This window comes from Rattus norvegicus, chromosome 1 (genome assembly GCF_036323735.1).
Source record: "Rattus norvegicus strain BN/NHsdMcwi chromosome 1, GRCr8, whole genome shotgun sequence".
NCBI classification, from domain to species: Eukaryota; Metazoa; Chordata; class Mammalia; order Rodentia; family Muridae; genus Rattus; species Rattus norvegicus.
The window spans coordinates 154,855,939-154,882,836 of record NC_086019.1 but is presented as its reverse complement, the minus strand read 5'-3'; the positions used below and the strand labels follow the sequence as shown (position 1 = coordinate 154,882,836).

The 26,898-nt window shown below is 39.0% G+C and overlaps 1 protein-coding gene and 1 long non-coding RNA gene across 21 annotated transcripts in view; one reads left to right on the top strand and one right to left on the bottom strand.

Moving 5' to 3' along the window:
* The window catches only part of Dlg2 (discs large MAGUK scaffold protein 2), a 2,051,694-nt gene that overhangs the window by 1,033,402 nt on the left and 991,394 nt on the right, over window positions 1-26,898 (bottom strand). For 14 of the 19 annotated variants that reach the window (XM_039089312.2, XM_039089327.2, XM_039089335.2 and 11 more), the window contains one exon: window positions 1,900-2,061. In XM_039089312.2, coding sequence (XP_038945240.1) covers window positions 1,900-2,061 — 162 coding nt within the window. The remainder of the gene's footprint in view (window positions 1-1,899; window positions 2,062-26,898) is intronic. The other 5 variants (XM_039089318.2, XM_039089369.2, XM_039089393.2 and 2 more) reach the window with 1 other exon arrangement.
* On the top strand, window positions 7,160-26,320 carry LOC120097344 (uncharacterized). 2 transcript variants are annotated; one of them, XR_005494593.2, is made up of 4 exons: window positions 7,160-7,507; window positions 11,545-11,601; window positions 12,485-12,583; window positions 13,200-26,320. It is a non-coding gene; the product is annotated as an uncharacterized LOC120097344 (long non-coding RNA). The 2 variants fall into 2 exon arrangements; XR_010060655.1 differs by lacking the exon at window positions 7,160-7,507 and adding an exon at window positions 10,979-11,419.

Here is a 26,898-nt window from a genome sequence, read left to right as displayed (position 1 = left end):
GGATCAATAGAAAAATACCTATAAATCAAACAACACACATGCACACACACACACACAGGATTAATTTTTAGAAAAAGCAATCTTTTAAGTTTTTTTCAAACTCTAATAGACATTTTTCAATTGAGTGGTGTAAGAGAAGAAGATGAAAATCACCCAAACAGCATAAACAAATTGCGTCTTTTCCTTATCCATAATGTACGTGCTGAAGACGACGACACAATTTAAGGATCCACAGATAGTATTACTGTGTTCACTCTTTTCTATAGTAACCGGCATAGCTTTCATTTCACTACTGTATAGTCACAACTGTTTTGAAACTAGCTTGGAACTCTGTCAAACATAGTTTAGTTTTCTTTCATATTTTCTGAAATTGCATACATAAAAAGGATAGTATATAAAGTAAGCACAATAGAAGATGCATGAACGGAGACCAAGGGGCGTATGGGAAAGGGTTGAGGAAGGAAAAGGAAGAGGAAAAGTTCTGTAGTTATATTTACTTCCAAAAATAGTTAGAAAACAAACTATTTGCTGTGCTCGTATATGCATGCGTGCGTGCGTGTGTGTGTGTGTGTGTGTGTGTGTGTGTGTGTGTGTGAACATGAGTCGTGTAGTCAATAATAAATTTGGGACAACCTGGAGATCTCAATCCTTTCCTTCTACCCAACTCATTGGACCCCAGGCTTCTAGGGATTCTCTGGTCTCTGCCTCCTATTTCCCAATAAGGGAACCATAATTACCTTGTGCTGTGTGTTTACCTTTTATCTTGGTTCTGGAGATTTGAATCTATGTTCTCATGCTTGCAATCAAGAACTTTTTCTCACTCAGAAATCTGCTCATCCGCTGAAACAGTAGTTCTCAACCTTTAAGGCTAGCACACTTGTAACTCCCAACCATAAAATTTATTTTTATTGCTAATTTACAAAGGTGCTTTGCTACTGCTAGAATCATAATGTAAAAACCCGTGTTTTCTGATGGTCTTAGGCAAACCCTGTAAAAGGATTTCTTGACCTTCCATGGGAAAAGGTGGGAGTCATGACTCACACATTGAGAACCACTGGTCTAGTGCACCATAGTGCATCTAATGCGCATATATATATACATATATATGTATATATATATATATAATTTTGGTAAGGATACATGAAAATGCTAAGGAAGGTAGCGATCTAGATAATAAAACAAACCTTGGTAGTAACCAAAGGTTTAATCAGCATGACTTCTTTTAAAAATTAATGAATGCTTAAAAGCCTTTTATCAAAAAACACAACATTGAGTAGCATTAGGTCAGTAGATAAAACAGCAACCAAGGAGTACATAAAAGTCTCATTCTTATCAAAACCCCAGTGATCACAAATTGCATATAATTAAATTTTAAAAGGCAGAAGAAAGTGTCGGTGAAAGCAAGATACCAAACAGAAAGACTCCCATGGAAACCATGTCCCCTAGAATTAAACCAAGGTATCAAGGCGCCAGCTCACACATTTTCCATTGTAGTTTAGACAGCAGGACAATCATTAGGTGTGGCTAGGATAGGTGTGGATATGATCTGAGACCAGGCGTGCTGATAGAAGGAGAGCATTTGAGCAAGCCATGGTTTGCCACTACGGGTTTATTCTTCCCTTAATAAAGTTTGATTTTCCTGTCAAGTTTTCACTCTCAAATTGTTGATCTGCCCTTTTTCAACAACTAAAAGAATTTTTCCAGACATTCAAACAATGGTAATAAAAATATTTCTCAGAAATACCAGGTTGGCCTCCAAACCACAGAAATCATCTTTACAGCCAGTGGCTACAATTGCGATTTTCAAAGCCTCATTTAATCAGGCCCACACGAATGCCTTTAGCAATCAAGACTGACAACAGTTAGTAGTTATAAAGTGTAAAGAGTAATCCAACCGACCTTCAGAGGAGAAATGTGAGACTGTAAGACATATCCGTGGACATTTTCTATTTGAGAGAGGTTCTTTTCCGACACATGCACCAGTTCTGGACCTCTTACTTCATGAGTTAGCCGAGGTAAGGAATGATCATGTGGACCGTCCTCATCTTGGTATCGATACTTCTGGCAGAAAAGAAAAGAGGGAAAGGATGTATCAGTGTTAGGAAAGGGTTCCAATAGTTTGAACTTCGCAGGACATACTGTATGACTACTGTTGGCATTGCCACCTGTTTGGCTGAAAACTCTTTCAGTGGTCACTACAAACAAGGTCAAGTACAAGTAAAACTTTATCAATATTGGCCAATGCAGAACAGGTTTTTTTTGTCATGATAATATTCTGTTCTTCTGAGACAAAGAAAAACTGGTAACACATAACACGCACGCACGAGCGCGCGCGCGCGCGCACACACACACACACACACACACACACACACACACACACACACACAGAGGATCTTGTTTTATAATCCAAATAACCAGAATAGTTTCATAGGTGCTAATACACTTCAGTCATGGTGGAGAAAAACGTATAGAAAGTATCGAGCAAGGGTTGGGGATTTAGCTCAGTGGTAGAGCGCTTGCCTAGCAAGCACAAGGCCCTGGGTTCGGTCCCCAGCTCCGAAAAAAAAAAAGAAGAAGAAAAAAAAAAGAAAGAAAGAAAAAAGAAAGTATCGAGCAATATGTTAGAACTCTGACATCTCTGACTTATACACTTAATTTTCCTTTCAGGATCCCTCAAAAGTTTAAATTTCCCCTGATAATGAAGAAAAATTCCCACCCACGATATTTTTATAAGCTTGAAAGGGAAGATAATTGTTCTGACTTTAGTTCAACCCCAGCGAAGAACACTGATTTGGGTTTGTTGCATTCTAGGACAAAATATTGTAATTTCTAGGAATGAAAATAATTCTTAAAGAACTTCAAAGATGAAGGCAGAGTCTGCTTTGGTGAATCTAGAGGGTAAGAGGTCCCGCTTCCTTCTCTCTGGTTTCCTCTCCCTTCTGATGAACCAGTTCTCTGTATTCACATAACAGGGAGAGAACACACTGATGAAGGCCATTGTTAAAGATTTCCATGCAGATCCCAGGATGCTGACAGGGAGAGAAAATCTCAGGAAAAGAAACAATTGAGGAAACCTACTCCTTGTAGGAAGTTTTCCACCTTCAACCATGGTCTGTGCCTCCAAGGCTTAATACCCTATCCCTTGATCTTCCTGGCCTTTTCCTTCCAGGGCTATCTTTCTGGGGAAGTACCTTGTTTCAAAGTGTTTGGCCATGTAGGGAAAGAGAAGGAGACCATTTTGCCTCCCAACCCAGCTAATCTCCTGTTCTGAGGGTTTTGCTTGGTCTCTGTGTTCTATGTATTACACAAGGGCATTGGGATCAGGTTCCAATGTGCCTTCCCACATTTTACTCTTTATCACATCTGTTCCCAGTCCCTCTCTTCTGCTAGCACACCTGGTCAATAAAACTGTCTTCTTCTGAAGATATTTTCACCTATTTTTGAGATGAAAAATACGTTGTCTTGGATATCAGTTTTCAGTGAGACTCATAATTTGACAACAACTAAAAGTACCCCAAGATTAGTAATTTACTTAGTCATCCATTCTTAGAAGCTGATTATCAACACATGCATTTCTAGGGAGACTATGCAGTGGACAATGCAGTATCAATCTCAAAGTCAAAAAATTCTATAATGCCACAAAAGCACTTGATAAAGAACTTCCGCATTCTGCTCCCATACAGTCACTCCACTGTGATATTACATTTTCCTGTGACAAAACTAAGGTTTGTGTAGGGTAAGATAACTTTTCAAAGTCACCAACTATAAGGGGATTAAATATGGGACCCAGTCCAGATAATAATTCCAACCTGATCATATTTCTACTACCTATAGTCCATTGCTTAACCCCATAAGGAGATGAAGTCAACTCTAGTCATTCAGTTGGAAGCCTGATAGAAAAATATCGCTGAGAATACACGATGGGATGAGGTTTGAACATTTCTGCAAAACGGCAAATATCATGATTCTATTTTTTTAATGTTCTGAATAACATAAGAAGGCAGTCTCCCACACAAGTATAGGCTAACATTTCAGATATATCTTAATCAGTTAGGTTTTCACCGGGAGAAGACAAATGTCATGTTTCCCTTTGCCTACGGAGTTCAAGTTTCTTTCTGCCATGAGCTGCTATCAGCACCACTGCGTGAGCCAAACCTCAGGCACTTCTGAATTTTCTCTTTCCACTCTCACTGAAGTGATTATGAACTACAGCAATGACATAGATAGACTTAAAGATTCTTTTAGCTTTAGCAATCTATATAAAATATAACATATTCGCATATTCATATTAATATAAACATAAATATAAATATGTGTTTTATTTTCTTGACCATTTTAAAGAGTATGTAGTATAGCCAGAGAGCTACATAGCATAGTAAGACCCTGTCACAAAGCCCCATGCTGTACTGTAGAGTACTGTCTCACATGTTCTTAGAGTTGCCTGATTATATAATAGTTGTATATAACTTTTTTTCTTAAAATTGTTCTCAGAGTTTGCAAAGTTATCAATTATGGCATAATGTATGCTTCCAATTTTTCTACCAATCTGTGTTAATATCTGAAGTTCCTTAGACAAGTACCTATCACGTACGGTGAACAAGTGTTTGCTGCATGGAGTTGTACATGCCTTTTGAAGAAATGGAGGGAATTGGTAGGTTGTAGCTTGTTGAGCTACAGAAATACCCGCTAGATGTAATTTCTTCCATTATAAAGTGTTATAAAACCAGGTTTAAGGACAATCACAGCTACACTGTTTGCTCAACACAGTTTTACAGTCAAGAAGGATATAAGACTATAACTGAGTTATACATACAGACAGTTAACCACTACACACAGTGATGATGGCCACATATAGAATCAAATTCTATGGAGGCAAAGTGGAACAGGGTCACCTTTGCCTGAAGCTTCCCAGCTTAAAATGGGATCTCAAAGGATATACAAGTAGAATGAAAACTCTGTCCAAAGCACAAAGGCATTCAAAAGTACAAATGCAAGGTCAGCCTGAATTGTACAGTGACGTGGACATGAGGGAGAAAAGGAAACACATGTAGAGCAGAAATTCATTACAAGAAAGGAAAGGAACCATGTTGTCTTGGTGACTTATAAAATATGACCCTGTCCCCCTACCCACACCATAGAAATATCTTTTCAAAGTTCATGCCTGTTCACATCTTTGTAAGATATACCTTGGCTGATGAGAAGCTCCTCTCCCTTATGTACCTAGAAGTTACCTGAAAAACTAACTCTGATATGAAGAAACTGATGTGGAAAACATCTTCGCAAAGTAGTCACCTAGTAAGGAAAATTGGGTAGTTCTGCTGGGGTCACAGCTTTATAGGATACTCAGAGTCATTTTAGTCATCATCTTTGATTCTACACATGCTTGGCTAGTTGCTAATGCCACTGTGGGCTCCTTTGAGGGGTTTGTGGTGCTGGTGGCAAAGAAGGGAGGCTATTGGAAATGGGCTCTGATTTGAAATCTGTGCCTTACTCCTCTTAGCTCCTTGCTTCAGGGTGATCTCGTAGAGAAAAATCTGCTTGAAAACAAATCAACAAAACAAGCAATAACCCTTACCCTTTGTCACCAAACATTCCTTCCTTTATCTTTAATGAGAATGAGGCAGGAACAGCTTTCCTAGCCGGAAGTTCTATGGCACACTCTCTTCTACCATCTTCTTCAATGTTTTTTTAAAGATGTATTTATTTATTTTTACCTATGAGTACACCGTTGCTGTCTTCAGACACATCAGGAGAGAGCATTGGATCCTATTAAGATGGTTGTGAACCACCATGTGGTTGCTGGGAATTGAACTCAGAACCTCTGGAAGAACAGTCAGTACTCTTAACCTCTGAGCCATCGCTCCAGCCCCATCTTCTTCAATTTTATTTGGAGCATTTTGTCTTTGTCTTCAGGACCCCTCCCTGTTTTTGAGCTTAAAACTTTCTTCAACACTGGATTCCAACAAATAACCTTTTTATACGTACCTCCTTGGAAGCATTTCTGGGACTATTAGAAATTTCAAGGTATCTTCCTTGTACCTTCTTGTACGTCCCATAACATTCTGCACGGACTCTAACCAATGAATAACAGTCATACTATAATTGCTTGCCCATGTATCTACAGTTCATGATGGTCTGGAAATCTGAGGGAAACATATTTATGTGTTGGACACATCAGTGCCTACATGACACAAAGTGAGAGACCCATATCTGTGAGTTTAATAGAAATGACTTTAAATTGTTGGATCAATGTTCCAATCTATCTAATCAAAAAACCCATGAAGCAGAACACACATGCAAATATCTTTATCTTTTTTTAAGCTACTACTGCCTCTCATGTGAAAGGATTAAAATTAATCTTACTAGGGTCTGCATAGAACATTAGACCTTACTGTGTGAGGCAGAAAATTACGGAAGTGCCCAGAATTCAGAGGAGCATAAACATGCTTGGTCCAGCATAGGAAGTTCTCTGGCAGTTCAAAGGGTGGCGCTGTGCTGTGCTGGCAGAGCAGATCACAGTTGATCCAGAATTTGGAAATCTGCCAAGTTCTCATAAATAAAAATCTGTTTATCTTTTGTTGAACAAGAAGTACTCTACTCCCCTTTCCCGCTTGCAGCAGGGGTTGGCACAAGACAGAGAGAAAGAGAGAAAAGAGAGGAATATGGAGATAGAAGTAGAGGGAGATGGGGAGGGAGATAAAAGGGGCAGATGATATAAATCAAAGGCTAAGGAAAACCAGAAGATGTGTGTGTACTTCTAAGTTCTTGGTGCTACCACAACACCTTACATCTAGAAGATGCAACCAGAAAACACATTGCAAAGAATATGGAAGAGGTTTGCTATTTAAGCCTTAAAGCTATGCTGTGAAACAGGTTTAAGATTAAGAATAATGCTGTTTACACCATCCTGATATGTAGGAATTGCTAAAGTTGCTTCTGTTAATTGTATGGAAAACCAGTATTCTCTGTGTTAAATTTCATTTCCTTCTGTCACATAAGCTCTGCAAAGGGTTGAAAAGCAAATCTTTACTTTTATCTCCCATAATGTTTACCCAGTACACTACGTAGTCAGTTGACTGAAGGACTTTGCCAGGAGAAAACTTCTTTGAATAAGAAGTTATTTCGCAAACAGGAAAAACCTATTTCAGGAGAAGTGTAGAGTCAGTGAGAATATGAAATAAATAACAAATCTGCAAAGGAAGTGATGATTCCTAGGAAATATATGAATTCAACTCAGAACACAGAAAATAGCCAACTGGAAGAAGGAAGCAGGCTTAAGAAATGAGCTAAGGAAAAGGACGGGCTTTCACTTCCTCTCCAAGCAGGTCTGCCACAATTCCGCAACTCCCCTGTTGAGTAACACTGTAGCCATTTTACTTATTTGAGGCCCGAGAGTGTAGAGCTGGCACTTTTCCAGCTCCTTCCTATTTTCCTCAGTTGACTGGTGACCTGTGACCCATGTCCATCCATGCCCTGCATCTGCTGCATTTCAGGAACAAACAAGTGGGTAAGGCAAGGGGTGCAGGTGGTGGGGGTGGGCGTAGAAGACAACAAGAAACAAAAGCAAGAGAAGATGAAGACTTCTCCGTGGAGTGAACAGGGCAGCTGAACGATTCCTGTTTGTATGTTCACTTCGTTAATTTAAAATAAATTCTTAAATGGTAGTTTGACTTGACCGGGGTTCTCTCTCTCTCTTCTCAGATGTGATGAGATAGAAGGGATATGGGAAGAGACAGGGTGAGACAGATATTACATAATTCTTACTGTTTCTACCTTGAGTATAAATCCCCCACTGTACTTGCCTCCTACAACATTTCTGTGATTATTTTCTTGATGTTTGCTTGCCCATGGACTGATACTTCTGCAGGAACAAGGCCCCTAATTGTTTTGTTCAACTCTGACTGGGGTGCCTGATACGAAGTGGGTCCTCACTAAATGGTGAATGAATTGTCTGGCCCAGCCTGTCCTCATATCTATTATTCAAAGACCTAAAAAAAAGTAAGTAGGTCAAAGCTGCTGATCTCTCTCTCTCTCTCTCTCTCTCTCTCTCTCTCTCTCTCTCTCTCTCTCTCTCCCTCTCTCTCTCCCCTTTGAAAAGTGATAACACCTTTTAGGAAAATAATCCACAGACAGCCATGCAGCTAGCTCAGTGAACAGTTGAAAGAAGAATTTTTATCAGATTTGGAACCGGATATAAGCAAGATCACTGGTGTGAGAGATGAACCACTCTTCCAGGCACTTCGTTTGAATTTTTTTTCAGACAAACTCACGTCTAAAAGGAAATACTTGCCTGCTTTTTGCCACAGAGAACAGTACAAGCCAGGATGTTAATTAAATTACAAATCAGCTGTCTGCTTGCAGCTGACAGAGCTTTGTGTGCTTCCAAGCAAAGTCAGATATTTTAAACCCTATGTAATTACCTACAATGGAGAAGCTGCCAGGAAGGGTGCCTTCATGAATATTTAATGGCTCTCAAGATTCTTTTTAAAGCACTGATGATTTGAATAATCAAGAGAGACCCCACTGTTACTTTGATCTGCCCTCCCTCTGTCCAGAGAAGATTCTAGAAGCCCAGTCAGAAGTACAGTCTTTTCCTGAGCTGGGCCCACATCTGAGTGAAGCCAGATTCATCCAGGGAGTCACCTAAGAGTTAAACAGACCTGGGTTCTTTGAATGTGTTGTGGTGGTTTGAATATGCTTGGTCCAAGGAGTGGCACTGTTAGGAGGTGTGGCTTTTTTGGAGTAGATGTGGCCTTGTGGGAGGAAGTGTGTCACTGTAGGGGTGGGCAATGAGACCCACCTAACCATGTGGGAGCCAGTCTGCTCCTGGCTTCCTTTGGATAAAACTATAGAGCTCTCAGCTAGCTCCTTCTCCAGCTTCATGCTTGCCTAGACTCTGCTTTCCTGGTATGATGATAATGGGCTGAGCCTCTGGACCTATAAGCTATACCCAATTAAATGTCAACCTTTGTAAGAGTCCTCTTGGTCATGTGTCTTTTCACAACAATGGAAAACCTAACTTGTCAAAATGGCACCCCAGACTAAGATGTGGAAAAGTTATGGGTGTGGGATTGTGAATTGAATTTACATAATGTGGCACACAGTCAGGTTTTTTGTTCTTGTTTGTTCGTTTTAGATTAAAATGGGATTTTTAAAGCCTTTTCTCAGTTAGTTCTCAGAACTGGACAAAAAAGATGTTGTCACTCTAATTTCCAAGTGTGAAAGTAAGAGGCTTTATAGGACCTTCAAAATGTTAAGTACACTGTGAAGACGCGTTTCAAGACAGCTGTCATATGACTGCAAGCTGCAGTATGACATAGTTGAGGAAAAGTCCGCTCTAACTATGCAAACAGAAGCCCAAACTTCCATTCTGACACTTGTCTCCTCAGAGACTTTTGGTAATGGTTTTTAGTATCTCTGAGCTTCATTTGCCTCTAATTGTAGGTGAAGAAACCAGGATTTATTTCATAGAAGTGTAGGAGTTGAATAACACACTGCATGCCTGGTACATGCTAAGGTTCAAGACACATGGTAACCCCCGCCATTTCATTGAGTCTTAAGATCTTTGCACTTTCCAGCTGTGTTACTAAAGAAATAAAAAGAGAAACCCCCACAATTAAATTTTCACTTGGCTATTTCAATCAGCAAGATGAGCAAAAAATATGAACAACTATTTGGATTCTTATCCTTCCACTCTTGAGGCCAATGAACTTAACCTCCTCCACAGCAGTGGCTAAGAATCATATTCTGAAGAGATGATTTTGATAACTCCTTGTCCCTCACCTACCACATAATCTTGGGAAACTCAACAAACCCTCTATCCTTTGGTATCCTCCCTGAGACAGTAGAAGCCTGTATCACAGGAATTTGCCTAACACACTGCGTGGAGAGACTTAGTAGAGAGCCCATACTCTTGTCTATAATCAGCATGTAGCCTAAGTTGTTTTTGTTTGTGTGTTTTAGGACATTTGATAGTTTGCATGCTTTGTAGTGATTTTAAAAGTGATAGAAACCAGAGAAACAATTCTACATTTTCCTCCTCAGTTTCTTAATCTATTTCCATTACTCTACGAGACAACCTGTCTCAATGCCTACAAACACAACAGTTTTACTGAGCACCTACTAAGTATCAGGCATCATAGTAATGTGTTAGGAAAATAACATTATGTAAGACTCTGGGAGTGTTGTCTTATGTTTTGGGGAGCATAGGGATTTTAAAGAAAGAAAAAAATAAAAAAGTAGCATATAGGAGAGAACCAATCATGTTTTCTGCTTTTCCTGCACCAACTTAGAGCAACAAGAAATGGACAACACAGAGATGAGGCCATCTCAAACATGTTCCTCTAGACTTAGCAGGTCATACATATAGGTGAGTAGCAATCTCAGATGTCAGGAGCCATAATGGGACAAGCTAATAACTAGCAGGTGATCTTCCTGAGATGATCTGCTTCAGATTATAATATAATCTGCGGGGCAAGGCCATAAGAGAATTCATTATAGGAAAAATTCCTGATATCGATATGTTTTCCTGTTATTATTAAACATATGTAACAATAACTAGGTATTAGCCTACCCCTTTGGAGCAGATCTCTGCAGATCTGTGAAGATGTACTGTCTTGTAGTGACACTATACAAACAAATAGATGATTTCTCAGGTCTTAATGATGATCCTGTAAGAATTCCTAAAATTATATCAGTGGTTGTTAAGCTCTTTTATGGTGAGGCTGCTATTAGGTCCTTTTCTGATAGTCAAAACTGCAGTGAGAACTCTGACAGTCTCCCAAGTGTCACCAGTTAACTGCTCTTAGATGGTAACCAGACTTTCGCCTACTCAGAAAGAGGTTGTAAAACAGTCAACAAAAGGTCATAAAAAAGGAACTAATGACTTACTATAGGTGCTGGGACAGAAGATAAAATATTGACTGGGTTTATCTATACAAAACTTCACTAATAACTTAGTTACAGTTTTAAACCTTCATTGATCAGGTGATGGATATTTAACCAGACAATTACTCCTAATGAATATGCATGTAAATATCCTCTGTTGCAAACATCTATTTCAAATTATCATTTGATCTGTTGTATGTGAACTTGCGATGAACTTTTTAACATGTGACCATGTATTTTGAAAGATGTACAAGTACAAGGACAAAGAGATTAGAGAATTTTTTCCCTTATTAGAATTTTTTTGTCTTTCCCTGATTAGAGAAGAATTTTTTCCTTTCTCCACTTAGGATCTTTCTGCTTTTCCCCTTAGATAGCTTTCATAGAAAATGCTTTACAACTTAGTAATAAAGGCTATAATCACTTTTCTAAGTGTCCCCTTTTCTTCCTGAGACTTCCGACTGTCTAGCAGGCAGAAAGTTAGAGATGAGCAATCCCTGCTGAGATAGTACAAAGGCTTATCTTCAGTAGCAAGGTAACAGACTTAGATAAGTAAACTTTTTATTATACAGCAACCTCAATATCTCGTAAGACAAAGTCTAATGCCCATATCTCATTAAGACCAAGTCTTACCCTCCGCCCGACTCTCTTTCCTCTCAGCTGCCTCAAGAAGAAGCAACAAGAAGGAAGACACCTGCTTAAGCTGACCCCTGGCAGGTAAGCATACAAAACACCCTCAAGTATATGGGAGGAAGAACAAAAGATAAATATTAATCTTCTGGTAGTAGCTATTTCCAGGTGATTGTTAATTCCATACTTTGAGCAACGTGTATTACTCAGAGGTATTAAAATGGTTCAGAAAACAGAACATTTAAGCATGATCAAGCACTTATGCTGAAGAAAAGAAGGCCCAGAGTGTTTCATGCAATGAAACATGCTCAGGCACTAGGAAATCCTCATTCAAGTTGAGCTGAGTTAAATTTGGGAGCTGATGCAGCCTGGAAACCTGGATAGTCACCGCCAGCTTAGAGCTATAGGGAGGAGGAGCCGCTAATGGGTTTACTATGGAGGACCAGCTTTTGACGGCAAGTGGCTCCAATACTAAGACATCAAAGCGATGATCTCAGAAAGAGCCCAGCAATTAGTTTGTCCTTTTGAAGCAAAACTTCAAATACTATCTGAGTAATGCTCTGTGGCTCACTGCTACTGGATTCATTGGAGAACAGTAAGATCCCGTGGGCAGTCTCTGTCTGACTCACCCCACCAGCTGTGAGTCTGCAGCATCAGTGAGAGGCGCTCACAGTAGAAGAGAGAAGCTGACACTTCCCTGGAAGCTGTGGAGCCCATGAAAAAAGGAAGGGTTCACTTTGGCAATATGCTTAAACAAGTGATGGCAAGTACCTGTGCCCCAGTGTCCTGGGATTTAATTCTGTTTCTACCACAAACAAGCAATGTGGCTTCGGGCAACTATGGAAGCTCTCTGAAATTAACTCATGTTTTATAAAAATCAGGCTAATGGGCATGACAGTTGGTGCTATGGGAAACCAAAATATGAATACATGTATTTGTAGCACTGTGTAATATAAGGTCTCTTTTACAGATGGTTGTGAGCCACTATGTGGTTGCCAGGAATTGAACTCAAGACCTCTGGAAGAACAGCCAGTGCTCTGAACCACTAAGCCATCTCTCCAGCCTTAAGGTCTCATTTATACAAGTTTGTATTACACAGTGAGGATACAGCCTTCTATTCTACTGTATTTCCTTCCCTCTGCAACTGTTCCACTGGTTTCACTTATACACATACATGATTCTATATATCATATACGATATTAGAACAAATGTTGAAAAATATGGTGGTTGTGTTTCTGAGGCTGGCATAATACAGCTTCAAATGACTACATTTGTTAAGAAGTGTGTATATTTTGGCACAAGTCCTCACTCCTGGTACATGCCTTGGGACTCTACTTTCCCGTTTTCTTATCAATGTCAAACAGGTACCAGTATTAAAGTAGACCCTACCTAATGCATAATAGGTAGGCCTTGCTAATATTAGAGGTAGCTGATATCCACGGAACTATAATAGACATCACAGAGCAGTTAAAGTTAGCACAAAACCCACTTGAACACAGGCAGACTGACATGCCAAGGATGTGATCTGGGCCTGAACAGCAGAGGTTCTCAACCTTTCTAATGCAGTGACTCCTTAATGCAGCCCCTCGTGTTGTGGTGACCGCCACCATAAAATTACTTTTGTTCCTACTTCATAACTGGAATTTTGCTAATTTTATGAATTGTAATGTATCTGTTTCTTTCAGTTGTCTTAGGTGACCCTGTGAAAGAGACCATTGACCCTCAAAAGGGTTGTGCCCCACAGGTTGAGAAACATCACTCTAAAGATTCAGCAAGTGCTATTCTATTTCTTTTTAAATGTAAGAGACTCTTATTCTCTGTGCCCATGCTTGTACCTTCTGCCTATGATCCTGAGGTCTGCTCAGAACTCACCTATGGAGTTAGTTTGGTCCATGCACAAGCCTTCCAAACATATCTGATACTCCGGAATGAAATTACATCCTCACCTGAACCTAGCATATCTCCTGGACTCTTTTGGGCAGGCTGCATGTACCTCAATTGTATTCCAGGTATCCATTTGCTTGTGTTTCGTCTGTGATACTCAGAGACTGAAATGCATTCAACAAAATCTTTATTATCAGTGGTCACTAAGTTTAAAGTGTCAGGAATCAGGAGTTAATATAAAGCAAAAACTGAGAACAAATGGGTTCATATCCCAGATGAATTAGTTTGACTCTTTGTTTCCTTTAAAAAAGAAGAAAGAAGAAAGGAAGAAAGAAAGAAAGAAAGAAAGAAAAAGGAAAGAAAGAGAGACAGAAAGAAAGAAAAAGGAAATATCTGTTTTATTCTTGATCCCCCCCCTCTCTGCCCCACCCCAGTGTGCATGTGCATATGTGCTTGTGTAATGCCTGAAAAGACCAAAGCTTTTGAATCCCCTGGAGCTGGAGTCACAGGAATTAGGAGCTTTGCTACCTGGGTACTATAGATCAAACATGGGTAATCCACAAGAGCAGTACACAATTCTTAGCACTGAGCTTCCTCCTAGGACATCACCATGCTTTCTTTACCAGTGTGAATGATTCTGTGCAATGGGGAAGATACCAAGGCCACAGTACACAAGCTCTCAGTTATCTATGGTGAAAACAATGTGGTCCATTGTGATGTTCTTACCCAGCTGCCTCTGTCTCATAGTTTCTATGATAAAAGAGTGTAGAGTAATAGAAGATCCAAAGACAACGGCGAAAACTTAATGCTGACAGTAGATTCCAGCTAAAAGAATATTCTTTACAAATAGACCATTATATAGATGTCAGCATTTCCACAAGCAAATTTGCTTCTTTACGGTGATATTTAAATATTTTCCAAATAAAACAATATGTAATGTAATGTCTTTGGGGCTGCATTTTATAATTGATTGAGGTGCTCAAGTAGGAAATTGAGTTACTGAAAGAAATGACTTTGTGTTTACTAAAGTCTTTCATATGCCAGGCTCCTACAAACACGCATGAGTTTAATGAGAAAATACTATTTTTATTTCCTTTATTTTTCTTTTGGGAACATAGACACAGACATAAATAAAGTAACTTGTTCATATCACTAGATGGAGTTGCTGGAACATGACTTCCCATCTGAGTGAAACCAGGTTGACCTTTTGGGGCTTAGTAGCCCTGAGAAGGCAATGGCATGCAACACAGTCATCCTCAGGTCTTTTCTGGTACACAGTGAAAGAACCTCACATAGGTCACATGGAGTCCCTTTCAGCAGGGATTCTCACTCTGTTCTTAGTTCATTTCCACTGTTAATTCTCCCACCAAGCTCTAATTTCTCTCCCAAGAGTCTCTGAGTTTGCCCCCTGCTTCCCTTTCCAAACATGTTTCAAGCCTTTTCCTATCCGCCTAGCTTATTTTCTCTATTTCTTCATTTTTTTCACATTGCATCCCCTTTTCAAAGCACAGTTGAACCACCCCAAATCACTTCTAACCTAAGTAACTAAGTCTCTTCAGGAACATTGCACCTGACCTCACCCCAAACAGGCCTATTTCCATCACTTCATTTTGGGGATAAGGTAGGGTCATGTCACTTCTCATGAGCCTCCAGGACACTCATTCGAGTGGAATGGAATTTGGGCTAAAACTCACAGCAAACTTGTGCGCAGACACAACGTCTTTGTTAACTGTCATCTTTTTTTCTATTTATTTGACTGAATGGTTTTCTGGACTGATTGTAAGATTTGCAGTGCTGTGATAAATATTTAATAAATGCTAAATAAGTGTTCATTGAATGAATAGAGCCATCCAGTAACTACACTTTTGACATCTCTCCATCAACCAAATCATTCAACAATCCCTAGATGGTTCTTTAAATAAATATTTCACGATCTCAAAATCTCCCAGAAGTTTCCTGCTACCCAGGAATAAAGCACAGACACATTGGTGCTCCATACACTGGATCTCATGCTGAAGTTCACATGTCTGTGTTCTCTTTTGGGACAAGTTCTCACTACGTAGTCCTGGATGGTCTGGAACTCATTACTAATCAAGTCAAACTTCAAACTCTTGATCTCTATGCCCCATCATCTACAGTTCTGGGACTACCCAACCCTGCCCTTCCTGCATATCTTGTATTAACAATCTATTCAGATGAGCTAAGAGAATCTTCTTCTGAAGCCATTTGATATTTCCTTCCTCCTTACCTGTTGTCCTTCTTGATATTTAAATAGGGCTTTCTAGATAGTGGGTTGGCGTATGCATTTTTTTGACTTTGTTGTTGTTGTTGTGTTTCTTTGTTTTATATAACATCTCCTATCTCTTTACTCCAAATGGTGACTTCTCATCTCTTTGCTTTGCCTTATGCTGGTAGGAAAATTGGCCAACACTGAGTTTGTAGCTTTTCATTCATAGCCCCTTCCACTAAGAGTGAAATGAGTTGCAATGAGTGAGTAAGTCTGACAATATTCAGAGAAACTCGGGATTCAGCCCTCGATGGGTTCCCTCTTTGGCAGATGTGACTGAAAATTGTCAGTACAGACAATTTCAGAAATTCTACATTTAACATATGTCTCTCACATGATGAAAATACTTCATAAAACATACAATGAACATATTCCCACAGAGGTACATTTAACCTAGCACTGAAGTTATAACAGGGCAGTTTCGTCAAGAATAAGACACCTCAGATTACTTCTGAAAAGCAAAAGGCCATCACACTGGCACAGTAACAGCAGATCACAAGTCAAGTAAATGAGTGTTAGAGCATAATTTCCCTTTTCAAAAACTGCGATGCTTGTAGATGGGTCCTTATATTGAGTTCCTTGAAACAAAGTCATAAAAGTTGTGTTAGAATAAAGTTAAAATTTTACTTTAGAGTATTTTCATCCCATTACAGACAAACTCAACAGCCTCTTAAAATTTCCAAGCTTTCAGCAAACCTTGAAAACTTGAGAGAAATACTTATTTTAAAAATTTGAAATATTGTAGATATACCATTCAAGTGAGATCTGTATGATTAGGGCATTTTATACCTTGTGTGATCATAAACTAATAGCTCTAACCAGGATAATAAAATTTACCTATTGTGTGATCCCCAGTCATTGCAGGAAATTTACCTCAAAAATCCATGAACAACTTCTGCCCTCTCCTGAAATAGGTTATGGCCCAGGTAGTACATTATTATATTATTGTATTTTCACTTGTTTTGATCCTTATATCTATCAAGTAAATGCTTTATCTGGGTTTGCTGAACTAGTAAGCACAATGGTACTCCTCAAATGTAATTTTCTTTACCTCAGTGTTCTTTAGTCCTCCCTAATTTGATTAACCATGAGGGAAGAATAATCTAGGTGAGGAGCTGTAGTCATGAGTTACTTGGATTCAAAAATAAATAAGAAAAATAATTTTTTGCCTGTGGAACTTTAGTTGTAGTCAAAGTTACAGGGAAAAACTTATTTAACAAATTAAAGAAATGAGAAGATACATCAAGAGAGTTCCAAAGTAGATCCCTGTTCATTAGAAGATGTGGGGACACTGTCCAAAGGGAATAAGTGGGACCAAAGATGATAAGATGATCTCCTGGGAGGAGCTGGGACAACTGCATTATAAAGGAGGCAGTGTTGTCACAAGTGCAGAGTTAGGAAAGACTTCAGTGTGAACCCAGTACTAATGCAGTGTTCTCCTGAGGGGCGAGTGAAGGGGGAAGACTGTGAGGCAGGACAGCTTTCCTGGAACCAGGTTGCCTACCTGTACTTCTGGGTGTAGAACTTAAGAATAGAAAACAGCTCCCTAAAGAAATATGTGCAGGAGGAGTCATAATAGCTAAGAGGGAAGATGAACTCTGGTATGTGAGAGTAGATGAAGGGATCCACAATTGAAGTAGATATATGTGGATGATGAACTGTCATTCAGCCTTAGAACCAAGGGATCACATCTTCTTCAACAGAGAGGAAACGGGGAGAGCATACTGAGACAAATGGCAAGTAGCAAGAGACGACTGCTGTGTAATTTTACTCATGTGTTGTGGTGGGAGTGGTAAAATGAACAGGCAAGGTTAACAAAATGATGGTTACCAGCATCTAGACGAGGGAAACATGGAGAGTGAGGTGCCATAGAGTTTCAAGGTGGATATAATTAACACTTCTAAATAATGCATCCCAAATGGTGAAGATGATAAAGATCTCATACTACGTGTTTTTTTACCACAATATAAAGATAGCTCATTCTATCTGTTGAACAAGGCTGGCAGAAGTAGGGTGGAATAGTTGGGAGACTCTTACAGACAAGTTACAAAGTCTTCAGGGCACTGAGATCTGCCTCTGTCCAGCTTTAAGGAAGGAGAATTTGATGCCCATAAACGAACCATTTTTTCTGCTTAGTGACAGAATGCTCACACACCTTATTCCTCTAGATTCCCCACGTCTTTTCTCAGAACATATCAGAAATAATTTATAAAAAAAACCTGTTAGTAGCTGGTGACTAAATCAGCTCTCTCTTGAGGCCATTTGTCACCTGGGAAAGGAGAAAGGGGTCGGGGCAGGTGGAATTTGGGAAGCTCTTGGCTCAGGACAAGGGCTCTGTGAGCAGTAGGTTCTGGAGCCACTGAAGCAGACATTACATGCAAATGCTCACTACTTTTCCTTAATGAATCTGAACGTCTGGTGTAATGCTGAGTTAGAAATCTTCCTTCTTGACTCATGGTTCTGTTTGGATTCACAGGAAGAGCCTTAAATAGTAAAAATATATAAACACACACACACACACACACACACACACACACACACACACAACGAGAGCAGATAGATGAGCCCCACGTCCCAAAATTATACTGGGAGAACCCCTAGAGTTTCAGAAAACAAGTACTTCATATTGTGGTAAAAATTGATTGAGATTCATTATGAAATGATTCACGTGTTTATAAGTCTCCCATAGCTATAGAAGCAACGGAGAATAACATAATATGAAAATGAGTATGCTCAACAGAGGCCCAGGGTGTTCACACTTAGTCTTAACACTGTATAAATTACTTAATACTGTATAAATTTCTACTGATGTCACTGTCTTATTATATTGGTCTACATCTATGGGATATCTGTCTCTTATATTTAAAATGTTATTAATGTATATTCATATATGTGTATTGTACCCATGTGCGTGCATGTGCACACACACACACACACACGCACACACACACACACACACACACACACACACATACATACACACGTGGCTTAGACTGGTGCCTGCTGAAACTATGAAAGGGAATCACATTTCCTGTAACTGGGTTGTATGTGGCTGTGATCTTCCTGACATATGTGCTAGGAACTGAAATTGAATCGTCTATGAGAGCAGCAAATATTTATTTTAAAGGTTTATATTTTTTATTTTTATGTGAGCACACGGTCACTGTCTTCAGACTCGCCAGAAGAGAGCATCAGATCCCATTACAGATGGTTGTGACCATGTGGTTGTTGGGAATTGAACTCAGAACCTCTGGAGTGCTCTTAACTGCTGAGACATCCGTCCAGCCCAGCAAGATGTTTAATGGCTGAGCCATCTCTCCAGCCTCAATCGGAAGATCTTAAAACTGAAATTTCTGCGATAAAGAATAAACCTCTCAAGGGATTCTAAACTGTCTTATGGATTTTCTGAACCCATAGCCACGAAAGCCAACTATTTGAAGTAGTTATATATTGTCTGATTTGGGGTTTCTCCTGCTGTGATCAAATATAAAGAGCATAAGAATTGTAGAGAGGAGTGGCTTTACTTCAGCTTATGTTTGCACATATTAGCCCATCATCAAAGGAAGTCAGGCAATAGGACTGGGATCTGGAGATGAGCTGTGCAGAGGCCAGCCAGGAAGGGTTGATGTTTACTTGCTCCTTAGGGCTTGCTAAACGTGTTTTCTAATAGTACCCAAGATCAACAGCCAAAGGGTGATATTTTTCACCCTTGGGTGGGCACTCAATCACACATTAGGTGTAAGCCTAGTTTATTTCTTTCAAAGTCTATACAAGAATTTATTATACAGTTTACAATAATGAGCTCTCTCTCTCTGTCTGTCTGTCTCTCTTTGTCTCTCTGTCTCTCTCTCTCTCTCTCTGCTGAGAACATAGGTACTATTTCTATGAATTTTCCTCAGAAATAGCAAAATTTTAAGTCTGCTTCTGCAATATTCTTGCCTGTGTCTCTTGGTGCACATATGTAAGACTCTTTTTAGGCATATTTCTGACAGAATTCTGTAGTGTAGTTGGACATTGATTGAGTCATTGCATTCTTTTGTAATGTATGAGAGCTATGGTTACTTCATATTCTCAGTAAAATTTGGTATTATCAGAGAAGTGAGATGACTCTTAGGATAAAAACTCCTTCTACATAAACTTGGAAGCTTGTGTTAGTCTCAAGATCCCATGACGGAGCAAACTCTGGTGAAATTTGTTCTCGCACTTCCACACATGCACCATGTTATGTTCACGCCTCGCTGCACTTACATATCATAGATTAATATGCATATACTAATCAATAAAAAATTTCAAAAACTGGCCCCATCCAGGAGAATAACTGTAACCCAGCTAATATAAAGATTAAGACAATTCAATCAACATATGAATTATATATGTTTTTTGAGAGAGCAAAATATAATCAAAGATAATTTGTGGTTTATCTTAATAATCATTGATATTTATTCTAGGCGTGATCTTTCTGTTAACTCTTTGTCTCAAATATTTGCGATAAACAAATATTTCACTAATGCTTTGGGTTTGGTTTGCTTCCTTTAGTTCTGTGTGCAGGATCTGCATTGAGCCACAAGGTGGCGATGTAAGCACGTTCAAATGAAAATCTCTACACAGGTCTACGTGCACTAGAGTTAGCTGAAAAGGCTATAATCAATAGTTTTTTTTTTAAATGGCTGCGGCATACATGCCTCTTTCCTATGAATTTGAACCTCTTTTTATGATACCCTTTGTTGACCTTTGGGGCCATCAGGGATTCACTTGATCCCTCATTTCTTTCTCCTTATTTCTAGCATACTTCACAGATTCCTTGTTCCCATGTACAGGGCCTTCTTCATACCGCCTTGACTCTGCATTCTCAGGGTTTCCTTTTATTTCTCCTTCACCGAAAGCACACATCACCACCGCTGCCACCGATGTTCCACTTTTCAGTCCCTAGGATATGTCATTTGTGCTTAATTTCTCCCAAATTGATACACCTTGATATTCATGCTTCCATGAGTCGCTGAAGGCCATTGGCTTTGAACTTCTGCTTTGTTCCTGTTTGACTGAAATGCAAACTTGAATCTATAGCTCTGTCACACAAACACTTTTCTAAGATCCCTCTCCCAACACGTTTTCAATCGCCAAATAAACAGCCACGTTTAAGTAAAGTTTTTTGTCGCTTTTTTTTTTTTTACCTTTTTATCTGTCTCTTTTCATATGGTTTCTGTTGGCAACAGGTAGTCAGAAGAGAGTTTTCTTTGGCTGGGTTCTAGTGCCTATAGGATAGAATCAATTATGCATGTAGTGTGAAGAAAATATATTAATTTTGAACGATATATGTAGTAATTAACCAAGTCCTTATATTATAGAACTTGTACTTTTCTTAGTATTGTCATTATAGACAAATCATTTAAAAGTAATTAAGACTAATACTTGGGGTTAACAAGCGCTAGAAGGAGATGCTCCTGCCCTTGACTAGTGACAGGAAAGCCTGGGGAAGCTGGGGATGGCATAGCTTGAGAACTAGTGTCATGGCAACGTATGCATACGAGAGTCACTATAATATACCGATAAGATGAAGTAGTTCACTTAATGACTATGCTTAAATAAATAATCATACTCAGCCTTTGGCAAGAAATGCCACAATTCAGTTGAGTACTCAAATATGTCTCTCAGCAAGCACGTTATTGATTTCCCACCAAGGTTATAATTTAACAAACACGTCATATTGATTTGTTTCTGTAAACTTCATTCTGGAGCTATGGGGATCTCAGTGGAATTGTAATTCCTTGTAATTAAAAGCGTTCAAAATGCAAATATGTGTCCTGAGGCCTGGGGTAGCATGTGCTTCACTGAGAGCCAAGCACAGGCTTCACCTCCTAATTCTGCGAACATAACTCTTTGCTGATCGGAATTTTTTTGTTTTGCCTGTCAATGACACTTTCAGTTAACTTCTGTAAGCTTTTGAATTCTATTTTAATTTTAAATTAATTAAACTGTACTTATTGAGGACCTGTCCGGAACAAGGGTATGGGCTGAGCCGTATTGAACTGCTTGTGACAGAATTCCTCTACTCATTTTTAAGGATCACAGTGATGGAGAACTACACGCCAGTAAAGGCAGATACAGGAAGATATTCACATAGATAAACTTGTAGGAAGAAAAACCTAACTCCAGAAAGATTTATCACCTTGGACTTAGCCAAATTGTGTAATTGTAGAAAACTCCCGGAAGAAATTAGTCTCAACGCCCTTTGCAAATTCTTTTTAAGATTCAGAGAACGTCAGCTCCAGGGCTATGTATAATCTGAGCTCTTTGGAAATTTGTCTACAGTCGTCATCTTCTTCTTTAAGTCTGTAGGACTTAAAGCTGTAGGAGAGCTACACAATATTGATTTCAGCCAACGTTCTTCAGCGAAGCAACTTAAGTCAGCATACAAATTGCTTGTGACTAATATTGAACGCTCCCAGTGTGCTAGGCACTATTAATTCAGCTGAAACTCATTAATCCAATGACTAACTAGGTCCGCATTAGGAAGGTTCACATTTTACAAATGACCCAGCAAGAGTAAAACACCCAGCTGAAAGGCAACAGAACTGGCAGGCACTTTCATCATCTGCTGTTAATTTGAAGAAGTAGAACTTAATTTTATTCAGAAGAATGCTTCATCGTGGGCTTGGGAAGTAATGAAGTCTCAGGGGAATCTGACTGGAATCCTCTAAGAACTTTCTAGGAGAGGTGGCAGCTTTCTAGAAGGAAGGGAGGAAGCCCGTGAGATTTGGTCTCTCAAATTCCTAGACAAAACGAAATGGATGTATCTACACTGCGTGCCCAATGGCCCTGATGGAAAGCGATTATCACCACGATACCGTTATATGTAGCCATGCACAGGTTGCTTGCCTTGAAGCTAATTTATGTACAGAAAAAAATAGAAAATTTATTGAGGCAAGAAGGGCTGCTGAGCTTAATTTTGAGGAGAGAGGGCACTATTTCAGTAGGTCTGGGTTACTGGTTTTGCTCTCAAAGAAAATGAATAATGCTCTGGAGCCCAACTAGACTTGATGCTTTGCTGTGGTAATGATGCATCATCGCTCATTATGACCCAGTGATGGTCACCCCTACCGCAGCAGTCATTTGCTAGGTACAGATGATGAGTTTTATACCTGGCTACGTTAACCAAAAGAATTTTTCCCCTTCTTTCATGGACTTGGTAGTCTGATTTGTTGGACAGATATTAAATGCTTAAGTGCATGGAATTACACTGGTAAAATAGCAGGTGAGTTGAAGAAGGCACACACTGCATTTGGCGCACACTACCAATAAGTAGTAAGGCTCAACATGGCTCATATGGCTCAATAGGTCTGGGGGATAATAAATGTGACAGCTGCATCTATGTGTGTCTATTCTGTGTGCACAAGGTCTTTTTGTATAATTCTATATCTTTCTTATGAGGCTCTTATAGTATTTTATCATAGATGAGGGCTCTTGCTCCTAACGACACCATTCACATATAACCACACATATCAGTTGATTGGTTATAGCCTGATAGTTGTCATTTTTGCAGTCTATATTATAAGACATGGGACCTTGTTTCTGGAACTTTTCTGATGGCAGCCAACCTCTCTTCTTCCAAGTGTTTCAAAGATCTGGCTTAAACCCTAATTATTTGAAAGTTAATTGATCTACTTGTAAGCCTGACTATTAAGTGAATTGGAATCTTCTCGAAGAAGTAGACTCTTATGTTCTGTGTCTGATTCCTTTATAGTCACTGAATCTAGGAGTTCAGTGCTTGACATTTATAGATCCTCAATAAATATTTGCTAAGTCAGCAGTGTAGAAAATAAAATTTGTTCTTAAATTCTATAACAAGAAGGCAATATAAACTAGAAAACATGGGTAGCATTTCACTTGAAATGCTCAGGAAATATTTGAAAGATAAATTATTCATTAAAGCATTCTAGAAGAGAACATATACTTGGTTCACAATACATACCAATTTGCAGACTTACAATGGACTTGTTTTCTTTCCTGTGTTGACAGATCTTAGGACTGTCAATTAAAGGAATACCTGGATTTCAATTGAACAGAATCTATGTGGATAATTAAGATGTGTAACTGTGTTCCTGTTTTTACTTTTACTAATCACCATAGGAAGTACACATTAATAAGGATGCAAAGTCAAGTGTTATTGGAAGAATCAATGACACCTAAGATCTTCACTTGATCTTCCAGCTGCAGAAGGACCTGTTTTAGGCATGACGAACTGTCACAGGCTGAGCAATTTTTAGACCCTGGTTCCCTAACTTCTAAATAATGCCAGTTTTTCTCATAGCTGCTTGGATCTTCTGATAACAGTAACTTTTAAAGCACTAGAAGGAGTAAATACACAAGGAGGAAAAAATAGGCGTACCTTTTTAAAGACAAATTTGGTTTCAGAGGAATAGTCCAGAGCTAACTCTCCAAGTCTACATCCACCCTTTCGAGAACGTTCCTCATCACTTGATGCTCACAACAGTATAATCAGACCATGTCTTTGGAAATTGTGTGTCACTTATTAGATGAGAATCTAGGAACTGCTTGTGCCCTATCTGACACTAGATTTTGACTGCAAGTTTTTCATGTTTTTGTTATTCCTCCAAGGAGCAGAGATAGTTCGTGTGTTTCATGTATAGTGTACATGTACACAAGTAAATTTTAGTTATTCAAATTTGGTCACTAGAAGGAATTATCTCCCTCTTATAAGCCATAATTTTTCTTGTGTGACAGACACTTGTGTATAAACTGACTCAGAGCACGTTGCATTGTGAGTGCTGAACACAGTGACTAGTGCGACAGGCTCAGTGTTCCATTGGCGAAGGGAGGGAGCCTCCAGCTGCTGTCTGTGGCTTTCCAGGCACATCTGATGCTGCGTTGTCGTCAATAATGCAGGATGATGGCAAGTTGAACAAATGATCCACATGATTTATGTTTTTCTGATGTGCACCATAAATGTTGACTCTTTTTTTTTTTTAATTTCGGAAAAGCCACGACATTTTTTGAGGCCTCTTTCCAACATAATTAGTGAGAAGCAAAGACTGAATGACATTTAGACAACAATCCCCCGAGTTGGAAGAAATCATGGGTTTTCTCCAGAACTTGCCCTTCTAGTTGCAAAGAGCAGTACTGGGAGCTTGCTGCAAAGGTCATAATGTTTCAGAACATAAGGCAAGGTGGCCTACTGGCTGGAGATGCTGTGCGTGTTTCAAACTGAAGCACGTTAAGGGCATAGCATCAAGCCAGTATTATTGCTACACTTATTCAACTCCTGCACAATTGACTCTTACTTCCAGAAGCTTGTTAGAAAGACGCATGGAGACCATAATTGATAGAGTACAATTTCTAACTTACTCCTAACCCTGACTGTAAGATGCTGGGTGACCAGAGAAAAGTACTAACGTTTCGGGTAGAGATTTCCTCGCCACAAAATTTTTATTTATGAAAAGAGAGGAAAGCAGTAGCTTTACCACTCTCGCTTGTTAGGGACGTTACAGAGATTGTTACCAATCATAAAGGATCTCAAATAAAAACTTTAAAACAAAATTGAATATATTGAAGAGACAACAGCATGTGATCCCACTCACTTGCTTCTTGTGTATTTGCTTTCGAGGAACAGAAAGAAACTGTAGCATTTAACACAGTAACAAGAACGTGTGGCCTATTTGATGAAGGTTAGAACTGCTGTGATGGAGCCTAGACATGTTGTGTGACAGTAATGGGGAGTCCCATGTTCTCTTCTTGGAATATTTTGAGGGATATTATAATAACTTGAATGCTTGAAAGGATGAGTCAATACCTTATATGTGCCATTAAGAAAAAAATGTTGAGATCTTTTGATCTCAAAAGCTAAAGTCACTATCAGCAATGACTTGTAGGGACCTGGACCAATATATCTGTAGAACTTTTTTCTACAGAGTGTTTGAAGACACTGCAAATGCCCCAGAAGAAAGATTTGCCACCACCCAAGAGGACCAAATTAAGAGCCTCCTATTTCTTTATTTGAATAAACTGGAAAAGAAAGAGGTTGGTTGAGAAAGAGTAGTTAGACAGAGAACTCTTCAAAATGCATGTGGTGTTTTGTTTTGTTTTGCTTTGGGTTTTTTGGCTTTATATATCTCATAAATGGTATCTCTATGTATTATTCTGCATATAGCATGATTAATAAGCAGATTTTTTATAAAAAGCTATTCTCAGAGTTATACTGAACCATGGCTATGGGTCTCATATTTTCCATAACTGTATTGTGTGGACAAAATATTATCTAGAGTCCCCTTAGGGTTATAAATCAGAGGTATTTTTCTCAATTAGTAACGGTGGGTATCTGACACAGCCATCTGGTATCACCTAAATGAACTATAGTCACCACATAAACTAGTCATTAATTATTATTTCTAGGTTTGTTTGGAGTTTCTACCCAGCCTGGTGAGAGCACTGTGCATTGCAATCCGATGACTATAAACACTGAATTTTCTCTAAATAAATCTAGTCCATGACTTTGTGTAAAACTTGAAAAATTGTTCCCTCTTTTTAAAGAAACTGAGATGTATTTCCTACTTTCTTATACCCTCATGCTATGTTTAATCATACAGTATTCCTCAATAAATTCATTGATCTATTTCAAAACATTTGTCCTAGTACATAAGCTGTAAAGCACAAGTGGTTTTGTTTTTGTTAGAAGAAACTAAGAAACTGTAGCCAGGTTGTTTAGGTACAAAGGTGGCAAGAACAGCTTGGAACGCATGAAACTATGCTCAGTTGGTATCTGGAACACAAAATATTTATCATGTGCTTCTCTAGTCAAAGTCAAATGGAGTGCAGTAGCAAACAGTACGACATTTTGTATTTAAACTACCTAAGTGTATAAACTATTTGTGTTTAAATACATAGTTATTTGCTTTACCTCACCAGAGAGATTGTTACAGTTCAGTGAAGTGATTTGCATTTGTACCTAAAAAGAGAAATAATCCTAGCTCAAAGAGCCTCAGAAAACGAAATTAGAATACAATATTGTGTAAAAAAAAATCTGTAAGGCACACAGAGCACTATGTATGTCCCTGAAGAAGAGGTCTGAGTCCTTGAAGCTGATCACAACAGCTAAAGCACCAGGTGTTAACGTAAATGATCAGAATGCACTCAAGGTTATCTCAGAGGGCCCCTTGATAGGCATTGATGCTGGAACAAAAGTTCAAGTGGCTATAGGT